Below are 24,281 nucleotides of genomic sequence, written 5' to 3'. Positions count from 1 at the left end.
TGAATCATAAGCTAGATATTGGCAAACTTTCTCTGTAAAGGGACAGATAGTAAATATTTTAGGTTCTGAGGGTTGTACAGTCTCTGTCACAACTGCTCAACTCTGCTTTTGTACATCAAGAACAGCCATAGACAAAATGAATGGGTGTGGCCATGTGCCAGTAATACTTTATTTACAAAAATATGTTGTGGGAGAAACAAAGAAAAAAAACAGCAGGTCATGAGCAGGATTTGACCCAAGAGTTGAGTTTGCTAACTCCTGTCATAAGCATTCAAATGTCCTACTTGTGAAGCGTCAACGTCCAAAAATATTTACAGGACAGCCCAGTCTGACTATATCCCTAAATTATTGTAGAGATTTCAGCATAATTCTTCCTGAGCACAGGGGCTGGTGCTGAACTTCAGCGGCAACACCCCTCCTTCTCGATGGTTGGGTGACTGATTTGAGAAGAGAATAGCTGAGCATACGCAGAGCCACACTCATCTGAAGTACTCGAATCTATGCACACACAAAATAAGGTTCTTTCTATGTGAAATTCTATGTTAAAAATGGTAAATTTCCCAACTGCTCTGCCTAGCTTATGTGACATTAATATCAGCTCTAGAGCTGCACTGTCCAGTATGGTACCACTAGCACTATTATCTATATAAATTTTTATTTGAATTAAAGTTAAATAAAATTTAAAATTCAGGTCTTCAGTTGCACTGGTTACATTTCAAGTGGTTAATAGTCACTGTATGATTAGTGGTTACTGTGGACAGCACAGATACTTTAAGGAAAGTTCTGTTGGGCTGTCCGGTAGAATTTGTAAGCCATGAATCCTGAACAACTCGCCTTAACTAGAATTTTTTAAATCAGTGTATTTTAACCTCCTTATTCCTTTTCATTAATTTCACCAAAACTCATCTTTTATTAATTTAAAATGAATATTATGTACTGTTTTGTTTTAGAGAAAAAGGAAATCCATCGAGAAGGAGGGGTGTTGCCGCTGAAGTTCAGCACCAGCCCCTGTGCTCAGGAAGAATTATGCTGAAATCTCTACAATAATTTAGGGATATAGTCAGACTGGGCTGTCCTGTAAATATTTTTGGACGTTGACGCTTCACAAGTAGGACATTTGAATGCTTATGACAGGAGTTAGCAAACTCAACTCTTGGGTCAAATGAATTTCATGGTATCGAAAGAGCACCTTAGTAAGAACTACAGATCATATTCATTAGAAACTTTGTCACAGAAAGTTATAAAATTGCCTTCTATGAAGATTTTATAAAAATGGTATTTACAGTGAAATTACATTTCTTGAGTAACTCACATGCACTGGGCACTGAGTGCTTTACAGTTGGAGGTTAGGAAAGTTAAGTGAACACCAGATAAGCTGGTGTTTGAAACCAAGCCTGTTTCAGTACCCGTGCTTTCCCCTTACACTGTGCTGCCAGTGTACCAGAGACAGGCAGGTATTTTACACATTTTGTCTCGAGAAGCTCTGATTCCCTAGGGATGTTTTATCACTATCCTATATAAAGTTAAATGAGACAAGTATCAATCTTCCTTAAAATAAGAAATCCAATTCACACTTTTTATCCTTCACAAGCATGTGGGAGAGGAAGAAGAGTACCAGTGATACTGTTACAATTAGGCAGACCAGTCTTAATACCATAGGATTTGTCTTGTTTAGGAACACTGGAATTTCATTTATAACATTACTGTTAGGGCGACATTCATATAATATATATTACAGTTTTCAAGAAGATGACTGATTGGGGTTGTAGGTTTGTTTGAAGATCTTTTGACAGGACAGTGCAACAGATTCTCATGTCTTTGGAGAATTACAAGACCCCTTTTCCAAACTGTACATCTAAAATTAGATTTAACAGAGGATGGAACAAGTTGTAACAATCAGGAATATTCACACACTCTTTGTTTTACACAGGATAACAAGATCATCCTATTAATATTTTCAGTTTAACAAATTGTCAGACAGGATTCTTTGCTGTGGATTATGGCCCAGAAAATATTTCTGTAGCTGCAGGACAGAGGGGACGTCATTTTCGTCTGTTTCTATGACTCCATTTGTTAATTATGCAGATTTGTATTTTTTAGGCCAAGTATGGATTTTCATTATTTATCATAAAAAATGCAAATCAAATCTTCAGAATTCCATTTTACTGGCAAAAGTGGAGAAAGAGATAAATAGGATTTTATTTAATAACATTGAAATAATGTTATAATTCTTCTGACGTTAGTCTTTCACATCTACAGTAAGCATTCCTTTTATCCTTTGAAAAATAAGTTTATAACCTGATTTAGCAATTATTTTTAAGCTATTAAAACATTGAAGTTATAATGGAAAAGATAAGCTCTAGAATAGACTTGTAATGTTTTCTTAGCAGTTTTACTCCATTGTGTTTATCTTGTGAGCAGGAGGCAGATGCTGAGTCCTTACTGCGCCACGCTCAGAAGTAACCCATTGCAGTTAACATGCAGACAGGACCAGAGAGCAGTTGCAGTGTGTAACTTGCAGAAGTTCCCAAAACCCTTGCCTCGAGAGTACCAGGTAACATTTATTTGTTTGGGGCACAATGTTAAGAATCAACTTTTTAAAAAGAAGTTTCCATTTTGAATTAAAAGAGTGCATTTTCTTAAGTTTTTCAATTTGTAAGGCCCTATTTGTTTTCTACAAGTCAGAACAAAGCTGAGGCATTCCTCCATTTCTTTATAACCTAGGTTCTATTGATAGCAAGTAATTAATACCTACCAGTGCTTTGTAGAAATGGTTATAGGCATTTAGAATATTTATTTCAATCTAAATGTTTTTTAACTGCTTGTCTTTTCTTTTTAATTGTTTTTAAAGTCTTCATCTTTAATTTCCTCAGAACACAAGGTTCTTTTAAAGGAAATAACTGAGGTACTCTAGTTCAATTAATTAGAAGACTTGGAAGTTCTGCTGTAGAAAAGATTTGACTGTGGGATTTAAAAGATGAAGGAGATGATCCTACCTGTTCAGTCCGAATTTCTGATTTGACCTTTTAAGTGTTTGTTGCTGTGGCTAGTATCTCTAGAAAGCCTCAGCTCTGCCTGCCACTTTCAAAGTACCCTTTAGTCAGAAATATAACTCAGCAGCTAACTTAAAATGTTGCCGCTAAATTTTGAGCTTTATATTAATGACCTTGCTGAGTGCTTCACACACCATAAGATGGCAACTATATTTTAGGCATAGTACTATAATTCAATGCATTGGTGTAAAATGTGAAATCTTAAGATTTATCTCATGCCTTGTTCCTTTGGTGTTCAAAGTGTTGTATATACATATATTATCTCTTTCATTTTCTCACAGTTTTATTTTTTCAAGTTTGTCAAAACAATATATAAATTAAGTCTCCTAAAAACACTTGAAGTACAGCATACTTACAATCATAATTCTATCCATTAGCTTTGTGTTTTGTCAACTCTTTAAAGTCTTCCTTTTCATCCTTTAAAATCATTAGTCAATTTTTTCATCTAATAAACCACAGACTAATTTACTTACCCGGCTTATTTCTAAAACTGCAACTTTGACATACCTGAGATAGTATGTTACTATCTTTGTGTTGTACTATATATGAAGAAGAAAAGCACATTAATATCTTCTTTGTGTTATATAGCATTAGAGGGTTGCTGTAAATTCCCTGTGGGCTTTATTTTGATTATACAGAATGTTTCTTTCTCTCCTTCCTGATAATTATTTTTGTAGTACTTTGATGAACTCAATGGAATACCTGCAGAAGATTTGCCTTATTATGGTGGTTCAGTAGAAATTGCTGACTACTGCCCTTTCAGTCAGGAGTTCAGTTGGCATTTAAGTGGTGAATATCAACGCAGCTCAGATTGTAGAATACTGGAAAATCAACCAGGTTAGTATTTTAGTGAAATTAAATGTTATATGCATGTTACAATTATATATCAGCAATGTAAAATAGTGGTTAGGGGCACAGACCCTGGAATCAGACTGTCTTGAGTTTGTATTGTGGTTCTACTGCTATCCATCTGTTGTAAGTAACTTAACTTCTCTGTGCCTCAGTTTCCTCCTCTGTACTAAGTGGGTAATAATACTTGTCTCATGGACTTGTTGTGAGAAGTAAATGAATTAATGTAATCAGAGCTTAGAACCATGACACATAGAAAGGTTTGTTAGCAGTTAGATACACTTGCACGTGTATATCCACACACTACTTTTGTAGTAATACCTTACTTATATCTGCATGACACTTTTCATTTGCAAAGCACTTTCATTTTTATCATTTCATTTTATTCTTCTAAAAACCTCATGAGAGACGTAGAGAAGATACTATTGAATTTCACAGATGAATGAAGAGACACTAAGTAATACAGTTAATTGGTGTTAGTGCGAGATCCTCCAATGGAGAGTTGTTTTGAGTTAATCACATTAGTGATCCTATTTTTTCCTCTCCTGAGGAGTATGCATTTTCTGTAATTTAGAAGTAACATCATTTTTCAGATACCAGAATAATACTGTTGTCCCATGGCTAGAAAGATGTATTGCCGTGTTATTTATTCCCTCTTTATAGATATAAATGAACAGGTAATCACATCAAAGGAATAAACAGTATGGCAATTGGATATTCAGCAATAATAGTTATAGCTCATACTAACCACATTTGTAAATAAATGTTCTCACATCTGAGATGTTAATACACAGCAATAAATAGTTTTTTTCTCTGTGGTCATCAAAACTTTTAACCTGGTCTTCCCCCACACCCTATTCCATACTTTATTACAGTGTAAGTCATTTAAAATTTAAATTTCCATAATTTCTCTTATTCTTAAACCTGGATTTGTATAGTTATTTTTTCCATCACTTAGCTACTTAATAAATGTGTGATACAACTACTCAGCAGTTCCATGTTAAAGCAAAAGAAATGCACAGGTCTGTCAATTATGGGTTTGTCAAAAATACAATATCACATTTTATGGTTTTAGAGCTGGGGTTGGCAAATATTTATTGTAAAGAGCAAGATAGTAAATATTTTAGGATTTGTGGGTCATACAGTCAGTGTTGCAACTACTCAGCACTGCTGTTACAATGTGAAAGCAGTCATAGACACTATGTAAACAAATGAGTGTGGCTGCGCTCAGGTGAAACTTGATAAAAACAGGTAACCCTCCGGATTTGGCCTGAGGGTTGTAGTTTGCTTACCCTCTTTTTTTCTTTCTTTTTTTTTTTTAAAAAAACAAAACACTGATCACAATGTTTTTTGAGGACTTTGAAATACTCATAAGTAAAAGAAATACAGAGTTCTGTTTTATATTTTCTTTCTTAGCTTATACAATTAAGATTTTTCAAAACTGACAAAATAAAATACTTATCTTTATAATATTTCAAAATGGGCTAATTGAACTCTGCTTTCAAAAGAAAAAAATTACTTGTATTAAGTGTAAAGAGAGCAAATTATTGCTAAAGAGCTTCATCCCTTTGTCCATTAGCTATTTAGAGGTCATTGAGTCCATCCCATACCTCTGGAGGTTTGTGCTTAGTCTGTAACTAGATCAGTATGAACTTCCCGGAGATGACGTAAGTTGAAAATATAAGAATGTTTTGCAAACGTTGCAGCACCCCCAAAAAGCTTTCATTATATAAATCATTGGCCTCATCCTATCTTGGGTTACTTGGGAGGTGACCTATTTAGGCCACCAGTCAATGTAATTCTTAGTGCCATTTCCTCTGTATATCTAACTTAAATGTTTTAGACCCAGTTTTAGCTCTTGTTTCTGATATAATAATTTTTCCCCACTAATTTCTTTATTGAGAATCCAGTTTGAGTTTGGAGACCTCTTTCTCTTGATTTTTTTAATTGAAAATTTCCATTAAACATGTTAGATTTTTAAAGCAACTTTTAATAATAAAAATGGAATGCTTCAATTTCTTGTTCTTTGAAAGTCAGTTTTTAAGAAAACATTTCTGGTTTGCTTCAGACCTTTTTAAAAACTATGGTGCTGAAAAGTACGGACCTCATTCAGTTTGTCTAATTCAGAAATCAGCATTTGTCATGGAAAAGTGTGAAAGGAAGCTGAGTTACCCAGACTGGGGGAGTGGATGTTATCAGGTAAACTAAATGATTGTTAATAATTATACCAAATATTAACATAATTTTATCTCATTATTTGATTTTTATATATTAAAATACACTTTATCTTTCTATAGTTAATTTACTGATTAATATTTTAACTTTTTGTTTATTTACATAAATATTAGTTTGGATGTTTGTGAAAATACTGTCTTTTTTTTTTTTAGAGAGAAATTGCCTTTCTCCATTTATTTAAATATATATAATTGCTACATATCAGCAAGTTTTATAATAATTTTACTTTTTGGCATATAGCCTAAGGAAATAATGGAAAATATGTAATTTTGTTCTTGAACAGATATTACTTTGTAATGAAAAAAATTTACCTTTTTGTTTTATAAGATCTGAGGAAAACATGGGTTTAAGAATTAATAAATCAACTACTGATTTATAATAGATTTTTTTCCTTTGAAATTAGAAACCCAAAGGGGGCAAATTACTATTTTCTTAATTATCTTATTTGCATGTCTGATATTAAATGACTGCATCACCTCATTAAGAACTTATTAAGATACAGGTATTCTATAATGTAGGAGCATCCAACTTAATGAATATTCATACCGTACCAATGGATGTCAGGGAGGAGTGTGATCCTGAAAACTGAAAAATACGAATTTGTTGTGCCATTTCAGCCGCAAGAGCTAAATGGACTTCTGTAGCTGGGAATTTAGCTATTATTTTTTTAATTAATTAATTTTATTAGTTTCAGGTGTACAAAACATAGTGATTAGACATTTATATACCTCACAAAGTATTAACCCCAATAAGGCTAATCTGACATTGTACATAGTTATTACATTATTGACTATATTCCCCATGCTGTGCTTTATATCGCCGTGACTATTTTTTTTTAAATTATAGTTGACATTCAATATTATTTTATATTAGTTTCAGGTGTATAGTATAGTGGTTAGACATTTATATAACTTATAAAGTGATACCCCTGGTAAGTCTAGTACTCACCTGGCACTAGACATAGTTATTACCATGTCATTGACTATATTCCGTATGCTGTACTTTACATCCCTATGATTATTTTGTAACTGCCAGTTTGTACTTCTTAATCCTTCACCTTTTTCACCCAGTCCCTCAACCTTCCTCCCATCTAGTAACCATCAGTTAGTTTTCTGTATTTATGGGTCTGTTTCTGTTGTTTGTTCATTTATTTTGTTCTTTAGATTCCACATATAAGTGAGATCATGTGGTATTTGTTTTTCTCAGTCTGACTTATTTCACTTAGCATAATATATTGTTTTTAAAGTTACTTATAAAATTAACTTTTTTTTTGGTAACAGCTTTATTGAGATATAGTTCACACATCATACAATTCATATAAAATTATCTTTGAAACCTTATGAAAGGCAATTAAAAATAAACACTTTCCAGCTATAATTTGACAGCTATAATCCATCAACCATTTTCTGATAAATTCAATTAAAGATTTATGTGTTGATTAAATACATAGTTTTGACCTATCAATTAAAGATTTGTGTTAATTAAATGCATAGTTTTGACCTAGTATAACCACATAATATAATTTTGTTTCACTGCCTTCACTTAGTATTTTTCCCCCCCTTCTTCCGCTTCCCCCCGCTACTCTGGTTCAAGCCATTGTTTCTCAGTCTAGTTGTGTAGGACACAGCTCCCTGACCCATGCTGGTATTATGAGCCTTGCGCTCCTCCAGCTGAGGCAGTCGGTCGTTGGTTGCTCACAGCAGCTCACGGCAGCTCTTGTCGGCTGCCAGCCGCTCACGCTGGCCACCGGCCACTCATGGCAGCACACAGCAGCCCAGGGCAGCACACGGCCTCCAGCAGCAGCCCAGCTCCAGGGAGAGCCGTTGTTCACAATCTTAGCTGTAGAGGGCGCAGCCTGCTGGCCCATGTGGGAATGGAACCAGCGACCTCAGAAGCATTAGGAGCACAGGCGCTCCAACGACCTGAGCCACGCCCACTTAGTACTTTTTATGCAGAGCAAAATACACTTTCCAAGTTTTTCCAATAATAATAATATTCTTTATGGCTGTAGAACATTACATCATTTTAAAGTATCATAGTTTGGGAAGTCACTTTCTTGTTATATATTGAGTTAATTTTTACTTTTCACTATGTAAAAATTCTATTAGAAGTATACTTATATATTTTACCTTTTTTAAAATTTATTTTTTGAAATAAATTCCCATAAGTGAGAATATTAGGTTAAGGGAATAAAGCTAGAGCAGTGACAACTATAATAGGAAGACGAGGATTATGCAAATTTGTAATACCATATACAAAGACTGAATGTACTACTTGGCTTCCCTGTATCTAGTGTTATTAATTTTGCTAATTTAATACTAACCACCATTTATGTGGGAAAGTGTGTATGATTTCCAAACAATTAACATATGGATTAGCTGTTTTGTTTTTGTTATTTGTTTTACTTATTTTGATAGAGAAGTTGCAAGAATGATACAAAAATGTTTTTTTCCTGAGTCATTTAAGTGTAATTGCTGACATGCTTCCTCTTCACTCCCATGTACTTTAATGTGTATTTGTTTATTAAACAAGGATATCTTCCTACAGTGTCGCGTCCAGCGCAACAAGGGCAGTGAGGGTGCGAGAAGGGGCGGTTTGGGTTAAGTTTTTAAGAAAGAAACAAACAGAGACTTAATGCAGTTAAATCTCTCCGAAGGCCAGGGGTCTCTCAGTCTCAGAGGACTGGAGCCCAGAATAAGGCTGACTGAAGGTTTTTATTGATAGGTATACAAATACAAGAAAGTAACATTGTTTCTTACACGGTCTGTGAGACTCATACATCATAGTAGAAAAATGTTTATTCCAATCGCCCTTTGTCTATAAACAGCCGAAGCACAAGGTCCCATGATGTCTTACCTAAGGTATGTACCTTTTCAGGGTCAAGTCTCTCATACTGTAACAGCTCCATTGAGATAAGTGGAGAGAACTGATCTTTATTGTCTTCATGATTTCTCTCACAAACAGGTGCAAGGGAAAAGCCAGAGCCTGCAACAGATTTTCCCAGGCAGGGGGAAGGGGAGGCAAGGCCCCTTCCCATATTTCTCTAAGGCAGCACATTAGGGGTCCCCACTCGGTTCCACCTGGCTTAGCTTGTATCTCCTGTGAGATATCTTACCCGTCTTTGGCTGCAAACCATCTTTTGGGGACCAGACAGAGACATAAGGTGTAAACACAAGGATGGAACAGAGTCCCAGAAAGGCACAGTCTTACAGACTCTTCTTTCCTTAAGGAAAGACACGGGGGGACAGTTGACTAGGCTGCTGTGTGACTACACTACAGAACCAGAATACTCCACCCCCCAAAAATCAGGAAATTGACATTGATATATCTAATTCTCACCTCATTCAAGTTTTGCCAATTGTCTCAATAATGTCCTTGTAGCAGTAGGATCTGGACTAGTGTTACAGGTTGCGTAGTTGTCATGTCTCTGTTCTCCTTCACTCTGGAACAGTTCCTCAGTCTTCTCTTGACTTTCATTACCTTGATACTTTTAAAGATTACAAGCCAGTTCTTTTCTAGGATGTGTCTCAATTTGGGTTTAGTCTGTTTTATTCAATTCAGGCAATTTATTTGGGGCAGTAATATCACACAAGTGAGGCTTGTGTTCTGGTGATACACTCTTTTGATTTGTCCCTTTACTGCTGATGTTAGGATGTTGGTATCTACCAGACTTCTCCACTGACAAGTTACTCTTTTTCTGTTTTAATTAATTTTGTAATTAATAAATAATTTGGGAGCAGGTACTGTGTCAACTTATTTCTTATTCATTTCATCAATTTGTGTATTTATATCAGTATTGACTCATGGATTCCATTTTATTCAATGGGTATTACCATTACTGTCATTATTATTGATATTCAAGTTGCCCCAGCTTTGGCCAGAGGGAACCCCCTTCTGTGACCTTTGGCCTGCCCCCATCTTTCTTTGACTGTTTCCTTGCTTTCTAGCACAAGATGTTTTAGGCCCATTTTTACTTTCTTTGCCCCAACCTGGAACCAGCCATTTCTCCAAGGAGTTCTAGTTTCTTTTAGTGGAATGTGGTATTTAGAGACTAAGAACTGGGCTAGATGTACTGTTCATTGCTGTTGGGATATAGCTGCTCCCCAGACCCTCTTGGTAGACAAAGCTAGGAAATATATGCACTGTGTAATTTATATATACATTCATAACACCATGAGTTTGCACTAATATCTTTGGTTTCAGTCCAGCACCAAGTGGTTCATTTTAGTTCTTTCCCTTTCCACATTTGTAGCTCCTTTCTCTGACAGTGAGAAATCTGCACTCATCATCCTCAGTGTGCTTACGTATTTGATCTGTCGACATCCCTTCCACCTTCTCCGACCCCTGTGTAGTTACCCTCCTCACCCACTTGTGCTCTGGTACAACCTGCCAGGTCACAACATGTCTCCCTCACTGATCCAAATCCTCTGAATATCTTTAGGATATAAATGCTCTTTCTTCCATGAAACTTTCTAATCTTAATTGCTCTTGTTTCTACTGTTTATTGACTCTTAATTATAAAACAGTCTGACACTGTTAATTTTCTGGGGAAAAAATTTATATTCCGTTCCTTTTCTTCTCAAATAAAGCCGATAGAGGACAGATGCTATTGTGTGTTTCTCTGATGTCCTTTTCGGCACAAAGCATGGTACTCAGTGAGTTCTCACTTAAAAGGTGGTTATATTGCACTAAAGCTATATAAGACCTAGCCAGACCATCAGCTCCAATGCGTCTTTTGAAGCAAAAATTAATATAAGACTGGGTATTATATTATATTATATTATATTATATTATAAAGAGCGGGTCTCATAGTAAAATAAGACTGGGTATTCATATTAATTTTTGCTCCAAAAGATGCATTGGAGCTGATGGTCCGGCCAGGTCTGATTTTTGGGGAAACACGGTATCAGGTATGGGTCATTGGATGACAGGCTATGGAAGAGGTTACACTTTGTTGTTTGTTTTCTCGAAAGCTTATATAACTTAAATTCTAAAAGAGTATTATATTTAAACTTAATTGATGATAGAGTTAATTCAAAATTGACTCCATTATTGAAATGTACTTTTGGAACTCTTCTTTTGAAATTGCTTTTAGCAATGGTTTAATAGCCATCTAAGAAAATCAATTTTAGTACTTTATGTCACACCTATGTTAACCTAGAGTTAACCAGCTTATTCAACTACTTTTACCAGACTTAGTTCTGGGCAACTTTGGGACATTTTCAAAAATTATACCTACTTGTAAAGTAAAAATTTGCTACCATCAAACATTTTCAGAAGCATGCACTTGCTTTAAAGATAATTCCAGGAGAAGTTTTAGAAATATTTAAAGTGAAGTCACATAATTGAAATTAACATGAAGTCTTTTTAGAAAACAACTTTGCGAGAGCCACGTGCAAAACAATGAAACTAAACTGCTGTCACTATTCACCCAAATTAACCCAAAATGGTTGAAAGATTTAATTGTAAGACCTGAAACAATCAATTGCATAGAAGAAAACATAGGTACTAAATTTACGGACCTTGGTCTTAGAGAGGATTTTATGCATTTGACCTCAAAGGCAAAGGAAGTAAAAGCAAAAATAAATGAATGGGAGTATATCAAATTAAAAAGCTTTGCACAGCAAAAGAAACCATCAGCAAAACAAAAAGGCAATCAACCGAATGGGAGAAAAAATTTACAAACAACACTTCGTTTTTGTGTGTGTCTTTTTTTAAGGAGGGCGCAGGTCACAGTGGCCCATGCAGGGATCAAACCAGCAACCTTGGTGTTATTAGCACCACGCTATAACCAATTGAGCTAACTGGCCACCCCGCAAACAACACTTCTGATATGGGATTAGTATCCAAAATATATAAAGAACTCATACAACTCAATAACAAAAAAAACAATCCAACTAAAAGCTGGGCAGGGGACCTGAACAGACACTTGTCCCAAGAAGACCTACAAACAGCAAACAGATATATGAAAAGATGCTCCACTTCACTAACTTCACATGGGAAATGCAAATCAAAACCACCTGACACCTGTTAGAATGGCTATTATCAACAAGACAAGTAATAAGTGTCGGAGAGGTTGTGGAGAAAATGGAACTCTCATATACTGCTGGTGGGAATGTAAATTGGTACAGCCACTATGGAAAACAGTATGGAAGTTCCTCAAACAATTAAGAATAGGATTACCATATGACCTAGCAATCCCTCTTCTGGATATCTACCCAAAAAATCTGAAAACATTTATCCATAAAGATAAATGCACCTCATGTTCACAGCAGCACTATTTAGCCGAGATATGGAAGCAACCTAAGTGCCCCTCAATAGACTATTGGATAAAGAAGCTGTGGTACGTATATACAAGGAATACTACTCTGGCAGAAAAGATGAAATAGTGCCATGTGCGACAACATGGATAGATCTTAAGATTATCATGCTAAGTGAAATAAGTCAGAAAAAGTTGAGAACCATAAGATTTCACTCATGTGGGATATAAAACTGAAAGCAACAAACAAACAAGACAAACAAACAAAAACTCAGACACAGACAACAGTTTAGTGGTTACCAGAGGGTAAGGAGAGAGAGGGGAGGTAGAAGAGGATAAAGGGGGTCAAATGTATGGTAACGGAAAGAAATTGACTGTGAGTGGTAAACACACAATGCAATATATAGATGATGTATTATAGAATTGTACACTAGAAACCTGTATAATTTTACTAACCAATGTCACCCCAATAAATTTAACTAAAAAAAAAGTTTAAAGAAGAAACAGTCATTTCAAATTTTTCAAAAGTTAGCTTAAATGTGTTCACTTTTCAAAAGTGATTTTGTTAGGGATGGCAGGTTAGCTCAATTGGTTGGAGCGCGGTGCTCTTAGCAGCAAGGTTGCTGCCAGTTCGATCCCCACATGGGCCACTGTGAGCTGCGCCCTCCGCTACTAAATTGAAACAACTACTTGACTTGGAGCTGATGGATCCTGGAAAAACACACATAAGTAAATAAAAGTTTTAAAAAAAAAAGTGATTTCATTAGTTACTCCTTTGTGTTGAGATATGAGTCTTTGTATTTTTTAGGAAAAGTGTCCATAGCTTTCATCAGATTTTAAAAAGCTGTTAGACTCAAAGTTTTAAAACTACTATCACACAGTGAAATTCTTTCAGAACCTGAATATGAGTAACTTAACCCTCTTTATATGAGATTAAAGATATGCCCCCATCCCAAATTGTGTTTTATAGCCAACATTTTTAGTAAATTCTAACCTATTTTCCTGCAGATGAAAAAGGTCTGTATACTAGAATCTTACTGATCTGCTTTTTTTTTCTCCTATTTGAAGGTTTCTTGTTCTCCACAAGGTCTGAAGGTTTGGGTCCAGGATACTTCATATTTGTGTAGTCGGGCCGGGCAGGTCCTCCCCGTCAGCATTCAGATGAACGGCTGGATTCACGGTGGAAACCTGCTCTGTCCATCGTGTTGGGACTTCTGTGAGCTCTGTCCTCCAGAAACAGATCCTCCAGCTATTAACTTGACCCGAGCTCTGCCGCTAGGTGAGTAGTCTCTGGTTGGAGTAGAGAGGGACTTTTCTTGTAAGATGTTAAAAATTCCCTTCAAGGAAACTCTAAAACAGGTTAGCATCTTCTCTTCTAATTGCAGTTTTATGGGAAAATCTCCTTCCCACCACGGAATGTTTTTTTCTGACGGGAGCATCATCTGTGAAGCTTGGCAATAGACTCCCTCACACTCCTGGCCCCTCAATTTTGAGGGCACAGATTACATCCCAGTCAGTCAGCCACTGACCTGTTTCAGCACAGAGGAGCCTGTCCCCTCAGGGCTACATATTCAGAGGGCGCTGCAGCCCTCCCAGATCTAGCCTGAGGGTCTTGGGAGCATTTTACTGTGAATTCTTTGTTGAGTCCCGAAGATCCTTGCAAGGACACAGGTCCACAGGCGCTACCTTAACAAGTCTTAAGTGGCACTGCCACTGGAGTAGGAGCTTCCTGTGGTCGTGTGGAACCAGCCTGTCCCTGTACTGTAGAAATATTTTCAGGTTGTTATGTGAACCCTAGATAAATTTTATTTCTTCCATCAGTTCAGTGCCAGACAGAGCCCTTTTTGTGCCAGATAGGGTCAGTGGAACCAAAAACGAATTTCTAGCGTCAAACAGGGAGTCCTCAGTTCTATATCCTCTCCATGTTAAATACCGTTTTTAAAATACATATCACAAAGTTCCTTAATCTGACCACTGCTCCAACATGCAATTGTCAAAACCACATTGCTAGGACAGTCCCCTGTGTTCCTTTATGTCTCCGTCCTAGTTTCTTATTCCTACTGATCCCCAGCCATCTTTCACCCCCTCTTGACAGTCACTATTATGGTGACGTACACCTTACCCAGCCAGTTTCTCTGGGATGTTTCCAGTCAGTCCCGTCCACACCCCTGTTCAGGGAGCAGCACTGACAGCTTTGATGTTCTATTTCCATCCCTGTCAGAAGGAAGCGGGGTGGGGCGGGGGGGGGGGGGAACAGCGGGGTGGGGGAGCTTAAGGGACAGTGTTTACAAAGTCTGCAGTCTTGTTCAGTAATGTCCTGGGCTTTCATATCCACTTACATTCATTCTCCCAGAGCAACTTCCAGTCCTGCTGCTCCATGCATGGTAAGTGCCCTATAGAGGTGTGCCATTTTTTATCTTTTACACTGTATTTTTTACTGTACCTTTTGTGTTTTGATATGTTTAGCTAGACATATACTGTTGTGTTACAACTGGCTATAGTGTTCAGTACAGTAGCATGCTGTACAGGCTTACGGCCCAGGAGCAGTAGGCTATCCGATGTAGCCTACGTGTGTAGTGGGCTGTGCCATCTAGGTTTGTGTCAGTGCACGCTCTGCTGTTCACACAGTGATGAAATTACCTAACGATGCATTTCTCAGAAGTTATCCCTGTCATTGAGTGATGCATGACTGTGTGAATATAAAGATCTTACGCAATGTTTTATTTTCTCAGCTGGAGGTATTTTTTAAATGACACTGTGTAGCCCTTTGCTTGTTCCATGGTCTGGTTGAAAATGGGGGCTACATTCACTTTGAAAATGGGGCTAAGATTTGATTTCCTTTCTTTTTCAAATCCTGGGGGCTTTATCTAGACATGAACTATAGTAGGTGAGTTTTGGGTTATTAGTACTTGTGTTGGGGGTGCCCAAGACTACCCTTAGGTTTGGTGATTCTCTAGGACTCCCAGGACTCAGCCTCTAGTTGTACTTATGGCTAAGATTTGTTAAAGTGAAAAGACACAAAGCAGAATCAGCAAAGGGAAAGGGGGCAGTGGGGTGAAGTCTGGAGGAAACCTGTTCCCAGACACCAGCTAAAGGCCATCCTTGCAAGCAGGACATTTGAAGGATGGCAGCCTCAGGCCTGCTATGTCAACTCTTTCCTGCACAGTACTCCAGTGAGTCAACTGAGTTTTCTGCACTTATAATAGTAATGACACAGTGAATTGTTTGAAATGATAAAAGATCTTAGGTCCTTTTGATGTGGTATATAGTATATGTAGTGTTAACTACTCTTAGTTAACTTTTTCATGTGAAGTTGGTAGGGTAACTTAATTTTGTTGTTAAATTACTTTGGCTCGAATTAGAGGGCTGCTAGTCCACAAGTAGTTGGTTCTGATGGAGTTCCCATCCTCAAACCTAATCATGAGTTAATTGTAAGAAACAATCAACATCTCATTGTCCAAGAAATGGGCAAGGATTAATCCATTAGCAGTTAGAGTTGACATAAAGAGAGTTACCCCAGCTAGTACAGGAGTAAAAATCTTCGAAGTACAGTAAAAGAATGTGTGCGATTGTGAGGAAAGCCAGACCAGGGCAAGAGGCTGTGAAATGATTAGACCCTGTCCTTGGAACATGACAAAGACAAGTGAATCTGTGGAAATACAGTAGAGACTGCAAACCGCAGTCTTTCCCCTCTACCCTTTCCCCACCCTTTCTCCTCTACCATCCTGTGCCTTAGACTCTACTTCTATTTCTCCGGCTCCCTCTTTATCAGTCACCCTTCTGATATTGTGGTGCTATAATGTGATTTCTATCCCCGTTAACCTATTCTATGAGGAAGCATGCTCAAAAAAAAAATTGTAATGTATAAATCATTATTACAAATTTGAAAAATGTATAAAATACTACAAGAATAGATGTCTTGTAGGCATTACTTTTTTTTTTAGGCATTACTTTTTAAACATTATAAATATCACTTGAAATTCTGAATGTCTTTCCATGTTTGTTAATCTATGTGAATAGAGTACACACTAAACTCTTACTAAACTGCATGCCAGGAACTATGGCCGACTTTACATACGCTATTTCTTTTAGGTAAATAGTTTGTTTCTTTTTTTTTTAAAGATTTTATTGGGGAAGGGGAACAGGACTTTATTGGGGAACAGTGTGTACTTCCAGGACTTTTTTTTCCAAGTCAAGTTGTTGTCCTTTCAGTCTTAGTTGTGGAGGGTGCCGTTCACCTTCAAGTTGTTGTCCTTTCAGTCTTAGTTGTGAGGGCGCAGCTCAGCTCCAGGTCCAGTTACCGTTGCTAGTTGCAGGGGACGCAGCCCACAATCCCTTGCGGGAGTCGAACCAGCAACCTTGTGATTGAGAGGATGCACTCCAACCAATGCTCAGCGGCAGCTCAGCTCAAGGTGCCGTGTTCAATCTTAGTTGCAGGGGGTGGAGCTCACCATCCCTTGCAGGACTCAAGGAATTGAACTGGCAACCTTGTGGTTGAGAGCCCACTGGCCCATGTGGGAATCGAACCGGCAGCCTTTGGAGTTAGGAGCACGGAGCTCTAACCGCCGGGTCGGCCCTGTTTCTTTTAATATAGTTTTTATAATCCACCAAACCTGCAAAAATAAGATTGGATGCTTTAAATAAGGAAGTTCAGATCAAAACCCAAATCCGATCGTCTCCAATTTATTTTGAAACGCCATCTTTGAATCTTTTCTTTTTAAAGAGTATTATCGCAGAAAGTGCAGAGTTTTTGAAGGACTGATCTGCATGTTCCAGATCTGCAATTAATAACGTATTAAATATTAGTGCCAAAAGTAGATAAACAACAGCTAGTTCTCCTCCTGTTTCCTTTGGACCAAACTGAGACTCAGGAGATAAAGGGATACGCCTGTGCTGTTAGACTCCAGGTTCCATTCCTTATTCCAGCCAAGACCTCTTGACCTGATGCTCTAAGCCAGAACTTACCACTAGAACTTCCTGGGGTGATGGAAATGTTCTGTAATCATCATTATCCAATCTAATAGTAATTAGCCACTTGTGACTGTTGAACATGTGAAATGTGGTTAGTGTGACTGAGCAACTAAATATTTTATTTAAATTTTAGTACTTCGTATAACTAGTGGCTGCCCTAGTTGGACACTGCAGCCTAGGTCAGAGTTTCTCAAACTTCTGCCTACATCAGAACATGTGAAAGCACAGGGTGCTGGGCCTCACCCCCGAAGGTTCTGGTTCAGAAGATCTGGATTAGAGCCTGAGAATTTCTATTTTAAACAAGTTTCCAGCTGATGCTGACATTATTGACCCAAAGACCACATTTTGAGAACGTCTGTTCTTGGATAAGTGGGCTTTTCCTAAGATTTAACATTTTCCAGCTGATTCCATTGGGAAAGAATAGAGGTTTCCCCATGGTTTGCCTGAATTACATGCAGTGAAATGATTTTTTAAAATACGTGCACCACACTGTGTAGTGCTCAGGCCGGCTGCAGTACCTTGACATTCTCGCTCTATTCATTCTATCACTGAAGACCAACCCTATTTTTCTTACCTTTTAAGCAAGTCATACTTGAAGCTTGGTTGATTCTTTATTGGTCAAAATGTTAGAAAGGACAGCTCATTCTAAGATAGTGTTCAGGTTGACCTGGTCTCTTTGCTACTATAAAAATATTTTTCATTCTGAGAATTGTTTTGGGAAATAGTTTCAGCGGTGAGAACAATTCATGGCTAAATTAAAATATCCTTCTAGTACCCCAAACCCATAGAATCTTATGCTGTTTCCTGATCAAGCCTGGGGTGGGGTGGATAGATGGGTATCTGTCTAGAGATCATGGACCATATGTCCTGGTTTACCTGGGACAGTCTGTGTGCCTTTTGTCGTGGTGTAATTTTTAATAGTGTTCCCTTGTGTTAAAATAAAGAGAACAATTTACTGTATTTTGCTATGTATAATGCGCACCTGTGGTTTTTGGCCTAAACTTTCAGGGAAAACTTTCGTTTCAATTTTTAACTCAAATTTTTATTTGTTTACTTTTGGGTACTTGTTTTTTGCATTATAACGGAATTTTAGCATTTATTTTTTAATATATTATGTTACAAGAAATTTTATGTAACAAATCATTACAAAACACAAGAACAGATACAAGGTACAGGAAATATGTACCGGTAACAAATTTATGATATTTACACAACATAGAAGGCCAAGAACTCTTCATTGTTGCAAGTTCGTCATAAGTTCAACAAAACCAATTATCGTATTCCAGGGTATTATTTTGCGTACGGATATCATTATTGATTTCTAGAGTTACACTTTTAACTCATAAGCATAAATAAAAGAATTAAAAACATTTATATAGATATGGAATTAGTACTACCCATGTATAATCCTTATTTTTCCCTCACAAATTTGGGCAAAAAAGTTCACATTATCCACAGCAAAATGTGATAGTTGAGCTAAGCAAATTTTATTTCACATGTCATGAAGTGGGCAGTCTCTACTCTCAAAGAGTCCAGAGAACTATAAAAATAAGGAAAAAGGGCTGCAAGCAGGAGACAAGGAAGAAGTGCTTGGCTTAAGTTGATTGGCTGGGGTTGTATATCACCTTATTTAGAAAGATCAAGGAAGAAGGAAATAAGTATAGAGCCCAGAGTTGGCTTGGTTGTTGGCAGACTGGATATACAGTGTGTTAGGTCAAGCACACAGAAGGTTTCTAAATTTCACTTTGCTGATGTGGCACCATGGACAGGAGTGCTCTATCTTGGGACTAGAAATTTATTTCAATATTGCCATTTGTGACATTATGAATGGATCTTGATATTATGATGGTACACAAAATAAGTCAGACAGAAAAAGTCGAGAACCATTTGGGTTCACTCATATGTGGGACATAAAACTGAAAGCAACAAAGGAACGAGACAACCAAAAACTCATAGACATAGACAATAGTTTAGTGGTTACTAGAGGGTAAGGGGGGGAGAGAGGTGGTGGAAGAGGGTAAAAGGGGGCCCAATATGTGGTGACAGAAGGAGAACTGACTTGGTGGTGAACACACAATGCAACGTATAGATGTATTATGGAATTGTACACTTGAAACATATCTAATTTTACTAACCCATGTCATCCCAATAAATTGAAGAAAAATAAATTAAAAAGAAGACTTACATAGAATAAATACCAGAAAATAAAATTTCATTTTGAAAAAAATTTTTTAAAAGAAATTTATGTTGACTCTTGTCTCAAAATGTCCTGATTTGGGGTGATAAATTATGTGGTCACCCTAGAGGAAGGGACAAGGAAGAACAGAAAAGAGTCCTACTTCCCTTGCAGAATATTAATTTACTTTCCTGTGTAGCATCTTTCAATTTGCTAGGATGCCACCCAAAGACACTTCTTTCTCTTCTTGGGTACCGTTTTTTAACCTTGATATGGTGAGTACATTTTCTTTTCTTCTTGCATAAATATTTTGTTCTTTTTCCATAAATGTAATATAAAAATGACTTTGCAAATCTGGATTTCAGGAGTCATTCTTGATTCTTCTCTCCAAGGTGGTCCTTGTTTACATTTTAATAATCATCTGTCTATATTTGTTTGGTATGCTTTATTCCAAGAATGTCTATAGGAAGTCAATTTTTTTGTTTTCAACCCTAGATCTCTGTTCCCGTTCCTCTAGCCTGGTGGTCACCCTCTGGCTTCTGCTGGGCAATCTATTTCCTGTGCTGGCTGGATTTCTTCTGTGTGTATGGCACTAAGAATGGAAAAAAGAATTCTCAAGACATTCCTTTGTGTCATGTTCTTCTGAACAAAGCACAAAATCTGGGTGAGTGCCAGCCTGTGCAGATGGCAGAAGTGGCATTCCTGACTTTGGCTTTGAAGTGTTAACTACGATTCGACCTTGAAGCAGAGCTTCACAGCAGTCACTCTTAATCAGCAACCCGACAGCCTCAGAGCTTAGAGAAGGAGAAGAAAGTCCACGTCACCAACTCTCTCTGTTTTCCAGGATACATAATCTTCCTGAACTTTTCCTTTGAAGATGGGATAATTGGTGAAATTTTCAGATTACATACCTCAGCATTTTCATTCACCTAATAAAACAATGGGAAAGTTCATCAATGCTGCAATAATTTAAAGAACAGTTAATTATTGCAAGATTGTAAGTGTGGATCCCGTGCCCAGAAGTATAAACTGTCCTTCGACTTACAGAAAACAATTGTTTGAAATTTCTATATCACTATTATACATATTTTGAATTTAATGACTGTACCTGTTACACTTAAATTATTGTTCTCATTGTTCTAAAAAGTCTTTTTTTAAATTATGTTTTGCTAAATCTTATGATTTAACCATGCTTGCCTTTTTCAAAACTAGCTGTATTGTAGTTTGCTCCTGAATCATTATGTGTTGGTAGCCCTCTTCTAGCTGTTTGTTACTCATTGATCTCCAGAACTCAGTTTCCAATTGTATTCTCCATTAGTTTAATAATGACTTGAAAAACTGTGGAAGCAGAGAGAGAACAATACTCTGCCCTGTAAAAATAATTGAAGTAATGAAAGCAGAAGTAAACATAATTGTATGTTTTTCAGATAATAGTTATGACAACTGTAATCTAGCAAAAACAGAACTATTCCTCTCTGAATAGTAAAGATGAAATTCTTGTATAGACAGGTATGCAGTTATTTTCACGTAGGCTTAGAAATTGTTTCAGAAGAACTTCTATCTGAAAATTATTTTATATATAAGAAGAAAAACATAAGTCAAAACAAGGTGGTCTGAATTACTTACTAATAGCAAAGTGTAGGTTTGGTCTCGGGCCTTCCAGTGGGGTCCGCTTTGTGCACAACATGGGGCTCAGTCCACAGTAGTTGGAAGATTGCCTTTGCTTTAAAAGGAGGTGAAGTCCTCTTACCTCCTGCTTTTGACTCTTCTTGTGTTACCGCATAGATTCTGTTCCACAGAAGCAATTCTGCTCTGGTACCAGAGCTTACCAACCCCACTTTACTAATTAAATTATTTAATGATGAGTGATGCCCAGTTTTTCTCTCTAAAGCTTGTAAAGTCCTGTGGCATTATAAATACAGCCCTTGGAGAAGTGTTCATTCATTCATTCGTTGGTTGGCCCTTTAATTCCAGCAAATAGTTTTTGAGCACGCCATTTGAGGAATTGTGCTCAGTGAGCAAGCAGCATAATTACCAAGGAATAATTCCAGCTGACTGTTTAGCACTGGGGCCAGAGAGCAACCCTAAAAAAGTTTTTTTAATGCATAAATTTTAAATATGTATTTAAATATGCAGTTTTGAATTGAAGGTATTTGTCATTGTGAAAAGCTTAGGGTCTCTAGCATATCCTCCTACAGCTAAAGAGAAGATAATAGTAATACAGATATCAGGCCAGTGCTTGGTTTTCTGCCTCTTTCATGTATACTTTAAATTGTGCAAGGTCAGAGAAAAGTATAGAGTATATTTTTAAAGAAAATTATAAAAATCTAAACTTACATATCTATTGTGATTATGAATCATCCTGCAAAGATGTATAAAGAATTTCACCAAAAATACTATGGATTAATAATATATTTAAGATTTACAATGATAGGTTTGGTTATATTTTGACTGTTGTGCAGTAATGCCGTTTAGGTAGTATTGTTTCTGAGCATGGTGCTTTTTATACTTGAAATATATTTTGCTTTATTTTTTATTGATATAATTATATTTGCACTAATGACTTTCTGGAGAAAATATTATAGATGACATTTTTTCTATATATATTTATTAAGCTTGGAATCTGGTAGCCCAGTGTTTTCTCTGCACAAATATGAAACTTGATAAAATATGATGTTAAGAAATCGTGAGTTTCTGAGGGTAACTAAATGCTCTTGTGTCATCCTTCCTCTTCAACAAGTCTTGAAAGTGGTTGCTTACTTATTGATTCTGCGTAGTTTACTCAGTGAAGACGTAGAAGGCCACTGAACCTGTAAGAAATTTTAAGAAGCATGTTTTAGTCACTTAGTTTATGACAATATTATAAAAACAAGACTTTTAAAATCTTTGATTTCAATGCAGAATCAGTGGGCTAGAATTCCGCTTTGCACAGAAGAATTTGAAATGGCCTAAATGTCTGTATTTTGTGTTAGGTATCCTCCTTCATGTTAGTAAAACCAGTTCACTGAGAAAGCGATTGAGCAGACTGCTGCCGCAGTGGAAGTGAGATGGTGTAGGGAAGGAGAACAGGGGAGTAGCTTGATTTGGGGACAGTAGACAGGAGTCCCTTTCTAACTCAAAAAGGGTCAAGTGCTTATAAAAACTGACTACCTCAGTTTTCAGTTCAGACTTAGGTTCATTTTGATAGTATTAAGGTCCCAATAGTATGAAGTGAATTTGTCTCTCAGGTTTCCAAGAACAGAATTTAAAGGAAGGAAGCAAAAGCCATGTCAGAAGACTTGAGCTGACAGCTTTGAAGAAACTGGCAAGCAGTTAGGAAGTCTAAATATAGATCACTCTAATATGCTCCTGAATAACATCTTTTTCCCTTACTTATTTCTTAAGGATGCTTATTTTTGTTAAGACAAAATATACATTCTAAAAGTGTTATAAATTATGCTTAAAATTAGTTTCAGCCTATTATCTTGGCTTAGAATTTATCAATAGTTGAAGATGAAATACCAATTACTGAAGTTTAAATAGTTCTAGGAAGATACATGAATAAGTACACCAGAGTATTCTATAACATTTTATCAATATTCTCCAATATTAGAAGACTCACTGATTGATACCATCTGTAAAATGAATGGATGCTTTCTCAGACTCTTTCTAGCTCTACTACCCTGACTAATATTCACCCATATTCCGAGGTCACTGCTGGCTCTGAGTCACCTCTTCGAGTATGCCAGCTTGCACGTCCTGTTCATCAGAGTCTTGTGCTTGATGCCTTAGCACTATCCATGCTCTTGGACACTGAATGGAAAGAGAAGAACCCGTCTCTGAGGGCATCGGAGCAGTCCTGGCAGGAGGTAGACTTCAGTCACAGCTCCACAAACCTGTTTCCTAATGGGCACCAATCATCTGTGCGATGTCCTCGCAGCCCAGGAGGAGAACCATATTTTAACAAAATCTGGACTTCTCATTCTGAAGAAAGAACTTCACCTGAAGGGATGACCTTTTTCTTTTTCTTTTTTTTTTTTAATACTTTTAGTCAGGGTTGGGGAGGGAGTAGTACATTATTTTATGTTTACATTTTTAATAAATAAAATAGAAGATTTAAGAACTAATCTTTATTTATGGTATTGAACTTTATGTATAATATATATATATCCCTTAGAAAACACACAACTTGAATAAAAAATGGAGACTAATCTTTGTCTTGTCTTTGCTTAACACCATCAGTTTTTAAAAACCTGAACGAGGAACACAAACATAGCCATGCACTCAATTTGGGGAAGATGAAGTGTTTATTATGGAACATAATTCATTTTTATTTTAACTGGAGTAAAACTGTCCTCCTTAAAGACTAGGGACAGGTCTTCTGTAAAGCTACAGGGAGAAGTCCTCCTCAGATAGTTAAGCAGACGAGAGTAGACTAAAACAATTCCCGGCAGCCACCTCTGGCTGAAGATTATTCCAGTCCCTTTTGTTCTGTGTTATGGGCCAGGCGTCTCATTGCATGACCACCCTGGCGCATTCAAGTACTGCACTCAGTACAGTGGTGGCAAGTAGATTGTGGCTGTGATTGTGGAGCAGGATCCTTCCTCATAACCTGAAAGTAGTTTGAGAGCATGTTCCTGGGCCATGCCTTCACCAAGTGCACTTTGAGCCATTCCGCCCTGCGTGGAACCAAGCACTTTGGGAAATTGACTGAATACAGCCTGTGTGACCTGGTTGCTAATTTGAAATCTTTGTGGGA

At 37.0% G+C, this 24,281-nt stretch overlaps 1 protein-coding gene across 2 annotated transcripts in view; it reads left to right on the top strand.

Moving 5' to 3' along the window:
* LMLN (leishmanolysin like peptidase) overlaps nucleotides 1-23,722 on the top strand; it is a 68,180-nt gene extending 44,458 nt beyond the window's left edge. The window contains exons 13-17 of one of the 2 annotated variants that reach the window (XM_033135163.1): nucleotides 2,422-2,554; nucleotides 3,731-3,890; nucleotides 5,971-6,101; nucleotides 13,465-13,675; nucleotides 20,039-23,722. In XM_033135163.1, coding sequence (XP_032991054.1) covers nucleotides 2,422-2,554; nucleotides 3,731-3,890; nucleotides 5,971-6,101; nucleotides 13,465-13,675; nucleotides 20,039-20,139 — 736 coding nt within the window. In that variant the 3' untranslated portion in view covers nucleotides 20,140-23,722. Of the gene's footprint in view, nucleotides 1-2,421; nucleotides 2,555-3,730; nucleotides 3,891-5,970; nucleotides 6,102-13,464; nucleotides 13,676-20,038 lie in introns of those variants that run through there. The other variant, XM_033135171.1, reaches the window with a different exon arrangement.
* The last annotated feature ends 559 nt before the right edge of the window (nucleotides 23,723-24,281 follow it).

The sequence above is a fragment of the Rhinolophus ferrumequinum genome, chromosome 2 (genome assembly GCF_004115265.2).
Source record: "Rhinolophus ferrumequinum isolate MPI-CBG mRhiFer1 chromosome 2, mRhiFer1_v1.p, whole genome shotgun sequence".
Classification (NCBI taxonomy): Eukaryota; Metazoa; Chordata; class Mammalia; order Chiroptera; family Rhinolophidae; genus Rhinolophus; species Rhinolophus ferrumequinum.
Note: the sequence above shows the minus strand (reverse complement) of the source record. Positions and strands in the feature narration are given on the sequence as shown.